The sequence below is a fragment of the Camelina sativa genome, chromosome 10 (assembly GCF_030686135.1).
Source record: "Camelina sativa cultivar CO46 ecotype springtype chromosome 10, ASM3068613v1".
NCBI lineage: Eukaryota > Viridiplantae > Streptophyta > Magnoliopsida > Brassicales > Brassicaceae > Camelina > Camelina sativa.
The window spans coordinates 12,059,123-12,071,271 of record NC_141889.1 but is presented as its reverse complement, the minus strand read 5'-3'; the positions used below and the strand labels follow the sequence as shown (position 1 = coordinate 12,071,271).

Here is a 12,149-nt window from a genome sequence, read left to right as displayed (position 1 = left end):
AGTTTGAGTACTCTCTGGAATCATATATAATTAATCACAAAATAACTTGATTGATAATGGAATATGTTGAAAACTCATGCGAGATGACACTGACTGTATATCAAATATGATTTCAGAAATTTGGTTTGCTATGCAAGTAATTTGTCCAAAACTCAATATTACTTTAGCAGACTACAATTTTATTTCAATATTTCAAGAAGTATTATATTTTGCTCAAAAGTCATAATTTGAAAGTATTTTCATATACTTGTGAGAATCATAAGTAGTCATGTTATTTGTCATTTCATTCCTACTACAACTTATATGGTGGGACATATTGTTAGCAAATAATTATTTTCCAATATAATTTAACGTCAATATTATTGTTTCAAGTAAATGTTTGTTAATAATTATGTCTTATTACATGAATAAACCATCATATAAGTTAGAAAAATAAAAAACAATCACAAAATGCGCAAAATGTTTAAAACATGCACCATATATGATTATGTCAAACCTAAAAAACCTAAATTTGATAATGTGTAAAATGAGCAAATATTTTGTATGGATGAGATTTGGAAACTTCGACTTTGAGAGAAAATGGAAAATATGTTTTTGTATGTGGTTTAGTGTAATATTGAGATCATTGTCATATACACTAATTACAAGAAGATGATTATCTTGATAAGGTTGGACGTTCATATACCCATTTGGTTTAGATTTTTTTGGTTTAGCTAGGCTTTTAGCCTTCAAAGTATTTTCTATGTTTTGATTGAGTTAACCCGAAATAGTTATTATTTTTCAAAATAAATTGTGTTCAAAGTCCAATAATTCATAGTTCATATAATCTTACATTCAACAAGAAATCAAGAACACAAGTCTACAAAACTAATAAAAGAGAGATTCAAACTAAAAACTAATACAAAACAAAGAACACAAACTTTGTATAGCTAATGAAAGAGAAATCCAAGTCTGCAAATAAGAAAGAAAAAACACAAGTCCATGAACCTTCTCTTAAATCTTGAAAATTTTAGAATAAAATGATCTTGGAACCAAATAGTAATTGTAATAACTGAAAAATATGAAACTATAATATTATATTACATCAAATTAAAAAATCAAATGATCTTATAATTAAATGTTATATTAATAGCTCAACTGTTTGTATTAACTTATAAGTAGTATCTCAACTGTTGCGTGGATTTACCATTAATAGTGAAATATAAAGTAAATTTATTGAGATATATTTAACGTTTTTGAAATTGATTATTTTGTATTTTATATGATTTAGAGTAAAAAAATATCTTTTAGCTTCTAAGACAAAATAATTGTAGCAAAATATTGGTATAGTAAAATGTTATGAATTAAAAGAATGCATTTGACAAATGGAACTTAAAATTTTAAATATGAAAATAGGGTAACTAATTTTTATTGTTTTGTAATATCAAATTTTTGGTTTACCTAATTGAAAATATTTATCTAACTAAAAAATTGCAACTACCTAAGGAGCTACAATAAAATAAGCTTGAGAAGAAATGTTGAGATAATATATATTTTATGTAGTCAGTAGCACTATATTTTTACTAAACAAAACATCAAGATTTCCAACAACATCATGTCATTATAATAGATTGTTGGATGACAAAAAAAATAAATTTAAATTATGGCATGTTAATAAACATAAGAAAGTATTTATGAAATTTTTAAAGTAAAATTTTCTTTGAAAAAACATATGAAATCATTTCTTCATCTTGTTTGTCATATATGGATATATATATTTGATAAAAGTTTGATTATTTTCTTACATATTATCATTTTAATGATCATCTCAATAAAATAAGCAAAAACTATTAAGTGATGAAAGAAGTTAGTATCTTATAAAAATACATCTCTTCAACAAAAAACCGTTAAACTTACAAAATCTATGAGACCATAAAAAAGAAGAGTAAATAAGTAATCGAGAAAGAGAAGAAGAGAAGAAAATGACAAGTAAATATACGATAAAACCAGCCACAACTATTTCTTTGTACACCAACGTGTGATAAGACTTAAAATCCAACTGCGTATTTATACTCTATCTTACAAGATCTCATGTTTCTTATTTATACAATCCATTTTATTTCTTATAATTAAAAAAAACAAACAAATTTTGGAAGTATTGATAACTTTGTTGCAAACATGCTCATTATTTAAACAATCCATTTCATTTCTTATAAATTATAATTAAAAAACAAACTAATTTTTATTGTTGTGTAATTTCAAGTTTTGTTTTCACTAAGGAATATAGTTATATAACCAAAAAAAAATGTAAGTACCTAAAGAAACTATCAAACAAGCTTAAGAATATACGTTGAGATAATATATATTTCATGTGGTATGTAGAACTACATATTTACTAAACAAAATATCAAGGTTTCCAACAACATCACGTCATTATATTAGCAATTTAGCATGTTAGATGAAAAAATGAAAATTATGACATGTCAACAAACAAATGAAAATATATAAGATTTAGATAGTTTGATTTTTCTATGAGAAAACATATAAAATCATGATGAAAACATTTCTTCAGCTTGTTTGCAATATATTAAGATATATATTTGAGAAAGCTTTGATTATTTTCATAAAAATGCTAACCATAACAACAACATATGTTATAATATTTGTTGTCGTTTTGGTTCATATTAGTTTTTGATTTCTTGCATTTGGTCATTAAACTATTATGAGAAAACATATATCATGCTTCCACAAAAAAACATAGATTATAAAAAATCAACAATTTAAAATAATGGAGTTACAAATATGGTCAAGAGAATTAAAATTGTTAAAATATTTAGTTAACAAATCCACTAAATCCATGTATTTGGATAAGAATAAGCATTTTGTTTTGGATAATTGAAAAGATGCTTGTAGAATACAAATAGTCTTTGGAAAAGTTTCGTCCACAAATCTTCATGTTGGCTTATTGTAGTTACCAAATTACATTATTCTTCTAATTTGGTCTTGATCAATGAAGCTTATAATGATGCAATTAATAATTTTGTTGCAAACATGCCCTCATTTAAAAAATCCATTTCAGTTTTCATAATTCATATAATAAAAAAGTTTATGACATTTACACTTGATATATGACCTTCCATAAATCCTTGCAAGTGTTACTCGTGGATGATATGTTTGATCATTTTCATGTGTATTTTCTGTTAAAAATGTATAAGAAGTAATAACAATATAAGAATTTAAAAGAAGGTCAAGTTAAAACTAACATCAAAACGCCGAAGTTTTAATGATTCAAAATTAAATGTCGTTTACATTTAACTATCTCTTTAAAATACTTGGCTAAAAACAAAACCTTATGATATATATGTATATATATAATAGAAAATTTAGGTGACTATCTAATTATTTAGCATAATATAATTTAATTTTTGATTTTCTTTTCACTTAAGACGATGTAAAAGAAAACAAATAAAAAATGTATCTAGGATACCATAATTTGTTGTATTTTTTATACAATTGAATTATTTAGCTTAATATAGTTTGTTTTTTATTTTAGCTTTTAAATGATGGGAAGGAAAAAAATAGGAAAATTAATAGAAATTACACATGTCAACAGAATACATCTATCAACTTCTCAAAGCAAGTCTTTAAAAAGAACATGTATATACATTCAGGTATGTTCATGTTATCGAATATCATCCGAACCGAACCCGAACTACCAAAACACTAGCCCTATTCAAATATTTATCACTAATGTGTTTGAATCATGATTGGATTTTTAGGTTCAGGTTTAGATTTTGGGGTTTTGTTCAAGCGTAACATTGATACTTGAATTTGTAGACAATCCACAAGGGATGGCACACCGCACATTGATGCGGATTAAGAAAATAGTTTTGCTAATGAAAGTAAATGTTTTGAATGCTAACTTTGTAAAAAACAAAATAAGAATATGAGGCAAATTTGTGTTATATTTACACAGTGTAAAACAATTGTCCACTCTATTTATAATGTTTTGATCGATATATTTTACCCATTTGCACTAGTTGTAGCCACTCTATTGATTTGGTGGTCTATATTTGGACTATGAGATGAAGACAAACAACCACAAAAATGCTCTATTTCTTCATAACATATGCATAAAATTTGCTAAAAAATCGCACACATATTTACATAGTCAGAAATCCTAACCTGGGTATAATAAATATAAACTAATTGAATTTTAGTATAATAATTTTATGCATAATACTATAAATAGTGACACTTACATTAAAATAGATAAACATAATAAATCTTTCAGTTTAAATTCAAATTTTGGGATGAGGTTTGAAATTTTTTATTAGAGAAACAAAAGGTAACTGAATATTTGTTCCGTTGTTAATGTAATGTTTTAAAATTTAACACAAACCTAAGAGCATTAAAATGTTAAAATATTTAGTTACCAAATCAAATCCATGATTTTAGATAAGAACAAGACGTTATTTTTTGGATAATTGAGAAGATGCTTGTAGAATACAAATGATCTTCGGAAAATTTTTATCCACAAATCTTCATGTTGGCTTATTGGAGTTACAAAATTACATTATTCTTCTAATTTGATCTTGATCAATGAAGCTTATAATGATGCAATAAATAATTTTGTTGCAAACTTGCCCCTCCTCATTTAAAAAATCTCTTTCATATTTCGTATAATAAAAAATTTAGGTGACAATCTACTTATTTCGCATAATATAAATTTTGATTTTTGTTTTCACTTGAGATGATGAAAAAGAAAACAAAGAATTTATGTAGGAAGATATGTGTCTAAGATACTAATTTGTTGTATTTTTATACAATTTAATTATTTAGCTCAGTATAGTTTGATTTCTGTTTTAATAGGAAAACTAGGTAACAACCCGCACTAATGTGCGGAATAAATTAATTTAAATAAAATTATTATGATTAAAATTATAATTATTGAATTAATATATGTTTTTGTCGTAATCTATAATTAAAGTATTTTTTAATTCAAATTTTCGTTTATTTCGTGTTAAAATACGTCTTACCCGTGAAATCTTTGAACGTAAAAAAGTTTTAACGTAGTTGGAAAAATATTGATATAATATGTCTTTTGTTCAATTTATTGAAACAGGACAAATGATTAAATAAATAAAAAAGATATTTTTCAAATTTTGGAAATTTTCAGAAGTGTAATATGCATTTACATAAAATGTAAAGATATGAGTACTATTAAGTTCAAATTTGTATTTTAATTTGCTGATTTTTTTGTTATATTCATTTCTTTTTTTAGTTTTTGGGAAACAATTTTGGTATATTATTTGATGAATAACTATTTTTACTAATAAAATTAGATGTTACATTTTATAACTTTTTTAAAAGTACACATTAACAAAATATAGTACAGGTAAAAAAAAAAGAAAAATTTAACAAAATTTATTATTATTATTTTTTGGTTAAACATATAATGGCATGTATTGTAAATAGTATTACCAAATATGGATAGATTGCTAAAAAGTGTCTGAATATATTTGCTAATGGAAGTAAATGTTTCGAATGCTGACATACTAAAAAGTTGTAAAAACAAAATAAAAGTAGATGTTCCGAATGCTGACATACTAAAAAGTTGTAAAAACAAAATAAGAAAAACCTTGCATGCTCTTAACACGGTGAATGGTGGATTAATTTTATGCATTTAAATATAAAACTAATATACCTTTCAGAGAAATTATTCTCATAAGTTGAATTAGTGCGATGCGAATTAGTCAAGTCAATAAAATAAACAAAAATTATTAAGTAACCAAGAAGTTACTATCTTACAAAAATACATCTCTTAAGCAAGAATCTATGAGACCGAGTAAATAAGTTAGCGAGAAGGAGGAGAAGAGAAGAAAATGACGAGAAAATATACCAAAAAACCAGCTACAAGTATTCCTCCATACACCAACGTTTGATAAGACTTTACTCCAACTGTGTATTTGTACTCAATCTTACAGCATCTCATGTTCTCCCTTTCTGTTTCCAATACATGTTCTACGTACCTGCAACCACGTTGATTCTGTAATGTTACATTTTGTTTAGTAAACAGAAGAAGGAAAGAAAACAAAAGGTTTTAAAACTTACTGTTGTGTAAACATAGTGGTTTGAAGAATCTCTGAGCTGTTGAGATGTGCATCGTATAGCTTGTGGTCGTATAACAAAGAAGATAGATCCACCAGTTGTTCTTCTACAGTCTGTTGTTATCAAAAAATAGACACAAAAAACAGAGTGTAAGAATATAATCCCATTCTGGTAAGAAAACTGAAATCGTGGAGTGTTCTTCACTTACGTCTAGATATTTCTCCACTCTTTCAACTAGCTCGTGTGGGAAAGGCTCCGGCAATGTGGTTGTCTTTTTGTAGAACTTCTCCACCCATAGCTCCGTTTTGGTTTTGTTCTTTTTATCTTTCACGGGCTCTCCAAGTGGAGTCTTGAGGTACTCAGATGCAAAGTTTTGTACTGCCTGCACATTAATACACCAACCACAATTGATGCATTCTCTCCGGAGGAGACTAAAAGAATTTAAAAGTTTCAGTTGGCTGACCTCTGAGGTTTCACGGATTTTGCGTAGAGCAGAATCAACCCGTGCATAAATAGTATTCCTCTGCGTATTTAACATACAAATATTTCCCGAGATTCAGAAGGATTTCAATGCAAATATATATTCAGAAATCATTATGATTGGACTCGGGCTCACCAGTGCAACATCTTGAAGCATTTGACTGATCAGGGAGACGTTTGAGAATGGTCCAAACGGGTGACAACCAGCTGCCCAAAGCCAATTGGTGATAGGTCTTTCATGCGCGTGAGAGGTCTTTTCATACGGTGCACTTACACCGCCTAATGCAGAAGCTATGCCAGCAAGTATGTGCCGCTGTACCTGTGCTGGAACAGCGTGCTGCCTCTCTGTTTCAGAAACATAACTGCAGAAACAAGATATTAATATCAATATGATGAAAAGTGTAGCAGGTTTATCATTGTTTTATACTTTTATTGCTCTTGTGTTTTGCTCACCTCAAAGGTATGTTCTCGTTTAGATGCTGGAGCACAATGACTACATCACTACTCGCCCACACAAGGCTCTCATCTTCCATCATGAGCATTGGATCCACATCAGCTAATGAGAGGATAAACCTATATATTGATCAAAGATTGTATTAGTTGCTGTTTAGTTTGAAAGAGTAATTCGCACTTAATTTTTGGATATAGCTTGGCCAGTGTAATGAATAATCTGATAAGGTGGTTTATATTAATCAACTCACACTGGAATAACTCTTGTTCCATAAGTGCGGTAGAGATCGCCTTTTTTCTTAACTGCTTTCTTTTTCTTTCCCTTCTGAAGTTTCGAGCTATAAGATGACCAGAGAGGCCTATGTTTTACTATAGAATCACCCGAACCTTCAGATTCATCATCCCAGCTCTGAGTACAAAAACATATGGAATCTTTGCCATGAAAGGAACAAAACTTGTGAAACAAATTAGGATGAAATTTTCTGAGATTACCTGACGGAGAAAATATTTATTAGAAAGCCCAGGGTCAGACACGTCGAGCAAACCAGCAGCTAGAACATCGGTAGACCTTTCCATCTCCTGCAATACCCAATAAACAATCACAAGAGACTTCAATGGTTGGAACAGTAACAGCAGGTTAAGAACTATTTATTCCCAGCTTATCCTAACTCGCAAACCACAGTTACCCAAATACCGAAACTCACTTCTTTGAGGATAGCACCATCTAGGTATGTTTTGGTATGCACATGAAATCTTCCGTCATTTTTAGTTTCCTGAAGGGAATGCCCACGCATGGCTTTTGAGACGGCAATAGCTAACTTCTCATGACGATGTAATGGATGAACCCCTCCAACGATGACTACCTCTTGTCCATGATGAATCATTTTCTTTACCTGTAACGACTCAGGACAGTTAGCATGTGAAAACCAACAGAGTCAAATCTTTCAGCGTATTTTGGAAAATATTATGGGTGCTAACTTCCTGATACCGGTAAACTAGGCAAACATGTCTTTTTACTAATCACATTGACTCATAGGGGTGAAAACACCATTCGGAGAACAAAAGAAAAGGTAAGAACTTCTAGTAATTCTTAAACATCATTCATTTAACACAAGAAGTCTTTACCTCGGATTTTATCTCTTCAATATTTATGCTGTAGTTTTGTCCTCTTTCCATGATATTATATCGATTGTGGTTTTGGAGTACAATGATAGGTACCAGCACTCTAGTTGCTAGATCAACCGTCTCAAACCTGGTTGCACTCAGAATGAATCATCTAAGCACAATTTTCATTGCTAGAAGAAAGTAAAGTTTCACTTATCATATTACCTGACATCAGGAGCTATGACGTGCTCAATTGTAGTAGCTACTAACGCTGCTAATTGACCAGAAAAGATATCATTGGTAGACTGATGACCAACAGGGCTAACGTTTCCTGGAAGGACAATGTTTCGTATCCTTGGCACTGTTCTGGGACTAACACTTCCCTCTTCAGTTTCAATCTTCCCATATGTGCAAGGTCCCGCAGACAAATCGATGACAACATATCTATCAAAAAGGGAAGATAAATCAGAAATAAAATCATGTTGAGAGCTTCAATGAAAAACTGTAGCAGATAAGAACAAAAACAGTTCGTCAACAATATCTTGAATATTAATTTAGAACAAAAAAGTTTATTAATACAATAATCTATGATTGCCATAGTGAAATGAAGTAATAACAAGTTCTAAAGCTTTTTGTTTATCTTTTTTTCTTTGATGATACCTAGATAGATGTAATACTTTCAGAATAGGAAGGTAAATTTTGTTTGATCACATCTACGGCACAGTCACTCATAGTGCTAACAAAGAGAAACCAAGGAAAACCCACTGAGTAATTTTGTCCTTATTTTACTGCAACGAGGAAAGAAAAACAAAGATAAGTTTACCTGCCTGATCCAAGCCAAACTTGGGATGCTCCTCCACCATTGTATCTATACCGATAAATATAATCTGCCTCTTGTTTCTGTTTGTCTGCATCACTAAGCTCTGGTAGCTTTGAAAACATCAAACTGTCTAGATTGATCTCTGTATTTCGAGGATCCATTCTTACCTGAATAATGAGTTAAGATAAGAAAGGGTCAGTTAGGAAATACAGCAGGATATAATCATTTGCCCAAACATGATAAGACACAAGCTACTTCAAGAACAAAGAGAAATATGGAGGGTTATAAACTCAAGAAAGCATAAAAAAAAACTCCAAACAATACAAAGCAAACAGAAGCAAGAACAGGTAACACATTTAGACATTCTGCATACCATAAGCAAGATACAAGAAGTAAGAAGAGTACTGGAAGCCATACCTTATCAAAATTCACTACAAATATGGCACTTGGTATAGGTTTATCTGCCGTTGCTGCTGATCCAGCTCCCACATCCATATCAAATATATACGAGTAAAGCTGGTTAAATGCGGACTCAACTTTTGTTGCCTCTACGTCATAGGCAGGTAAGTGCCTTCCAAAATCCGTCTAAATGCAAAAAAAAAAAAAAAAAAAAAAAAAAAAGCAACTTAGCAACATTTACATTAAGATGCAGATTTTACAGCAATAAAATTTACACTTCATCAACATATTTGACATGTAATTAATTAGGTGGGTTATGAGAAAAAATTAGATATGATAAGATCAAAGCAACCTCTAGTGCAGTTCCAGCAGACACCATGGCTTCTTTCACTGCCTTCTCCAGAGCTATTAATTCGGGTTGCCCACTCTAACATAAGAAAAATGACGAATATTTTAGTCAATGGGTTAACAGTGAAAATCATGGCTTCAGGAGTCACTTAAACATAATATCAAGCGCAAACAAGTGCATGTACAGTAATAATCTGCTCGAGATGCAAAATGCATTTCAGCTAAAGCAAATACACGATTACAGAACTTGCATAGATTCGTTTGTGAACAATTCAAAAACACGAAGAGCTACTATCCTACATATAGAATAATCGGATCTTGAAACAGGGAAGGCAGAAGCGCTATAAATTCGTGAAGACTGGTTTAAGATATATATACTCACAGGAAAGATATTGTAAACAAGTCGATGCTCAATATCAAGTGGCTCTCCCGTCTCTTGGCATGAGGGCCTATGCGTTGAGAAACTAGCTCTTAAGAACTCCTCTAACTTATGATGATCCATGGAGTACCTGTATCCTCCATCTCCATTCAAACCTACAAGCACTATATTCACTTCTAGAGGAACCTGAAATGGTACCTGCCAAACCAAAAAGTAGAATGGAGCATAAACAAGACAAGTTTCATAATGTGGAACTTCAATTCTCAATGTGTCACCCAAAATCAGCCAATCTAATAAACCATATTCACGAACAAAGCTATGATCATAGGCATGAGCTAGACACTTTCAATTGCAATTCGGTGACTCCACAAAGCCAAATTAATCAACGATTTCTTCTACTTATTCTAGTAAATCCAGACTCAGTGATTATGATGAAGATTCACATAATTTAAGGATGAGATATTTACCTCGGCACGGGAGTGAAGCATACGGCGGACATCAGATCGAACACTCTCTCGTACGTCGAGGAAAGCGCTGTGATGCCAGTGAGGATGACCAGGCTCGCGGCGGAAAGGTTGCTGAGCTGAGTCGGTACGGGAAACGAGTCCGCTGAGAACCGAGAGAAGCACGACGAATAGGAGAGAAGAAAACGAAGTCGATCGTGAATCCGATCTCAACTCCATGACTGAAAGAAAAGAAAAGGAAAACAAAAAACCGGAGATTTCGCTCACTTCCCAATTTGGACTGGACTGGAGAGGTTAAGAGTCGCTACAAGTCATCGCTTACGGCGAGGGAGGACGAAGAACTGAAAGATGAAAGCTAATTACTAATATACCCCTCGAGTCAGTTTTTCTAAAAGGTTTCTACAATTTTGATACAGTAGATGTTATCTGCCCCTCTCCCTTATTTTGATGAAAAATTCCAAGTGTCCAAGTCTTTTTTATATGTCACTTACTTATACTTGTGTGTTACAAATCGTATGCTCTGCGTGTATGGCTTGGGGAATTAGCAGAATCAGGCAAGCAGTTCATAACTTATATTATCAATGGATCTGGTCTTGTCCCAACATTCTTTGATTTTCAGGTGGAAAATCAGAGAGAGAAAGTGAAACATTATATGGTCAGTGTATCACGGGCTGTTGGGCTATTATGAGAGACTGCTACAACATCGTTAGGCTCTAGGCTCTAGCAAATCTGTCGTTGTTCAGACGCAAGTTCTGGTTTGGATGGCTATAATAACAAGTTGATTGGTAGGATATGATTTGGTTAAGTTAAGATGGTGTGATCTGAACTTTGATTGAATAAAAAGTACACTTAATAATTGACGTAAACTCAATTCTTTAGAGAATGTAAAATATGTAATGGTATCATGTCCTATTGACTCAAATATTAACTTATATATATATAGCAAAGAAAAGATAATGAGATGTGATGATCAAAACCACCCAGCAAGTAGATCCTCAACCTCTTTTGATAAAGGTCCACTCTCTGCTCTCCCTTTCGCTAGTTATAAGTTGCATAAGACGCTTGAGCTCAAAAGCTAATTGATGAGTGATGACTCACGACTAACAGCCACTCCTCCATGATCTGCTACTACATCGTTAGGCTCTAGTAAAATGTTCGTTGTTCAGACGCAAGTTCTGGTTTGATTTGGCTATAAAACAAGTGGATTGGTAGGATATGATTTGATAAAGTGATCTGAACTTTGATTGAATAAAAGTACACTTTATAATTGAAGTAAAATCAATTCTTTAGAGGATGTAAAATATGCAATGGTTAAGATACTATTCATGTCCTATTGACTCAAATATTAACTTATCCATATAGCAAAGAAAAGTTAATGAGATGTGGTGATCAAAACCATCCAGCAAGTAGATCCTCAACCTCTTTTGATAAAGGTCCACCTTTCGCTAGCTATCAGTTGCAAAAGACAGACGCTTGTGCTCATAAGCTAATTGATGACTAACAGCCGCTCCTCCATGGTCTTGCATTTTTCTCATCCGTTCAAAATATGGCTTATGTTTCAACTCATGATATGCATTCACCTTAACCATGTGTGGCGTTCGGCAATCTTCTCCAA

The 12,149-nt window shown here is 31.5% G+C and overlaps 1 protein-coding gene across 1 annotated transcript; it reads right to left on the bottom strand.

Annotated features, from left to right (window-relative positions):
- Positions 1-5,731: 5,731 nt before the first annotated feature.
- On the bottom strand, positions 5,732-11,155 carry LOC104720314 (uncharacterized). Its single transcript, XM_087470771.1, has 16 exons — positions 10,538-11,155; positions 10,074-10,268; positions 9,696-9,770; positions 9,362-9,529; positions 8,948-9,111; positions 8,350-8,568; positions 8,146-8,272; positions 7,725-7,913; positions 7,513-7,599; positions 7,272-7,429; positions 7,024-7,143; positions 6,707-6,932; positions 6,554-6,613; positions 6,299-6,472; positions 6,094-6,203; positions 5,732-6,011 (listed from the first exon to the last, which is right to left on the bottom strand). The coding sequence occupies exons 1-16, from the start codon at positions 10,751-10,753 to the stop codon at positions 5,837-5,839; spliced, it is 2,463 nt and encodes an 820-aa protein (XP_087326897.1). The 5' UTR covers positions 10,754-11,155; the 3' UTR covers positions 5,732-5,836.
- Between the last annotated feature and the right edge of the window lie 994 nt (positions 11,156-12,149).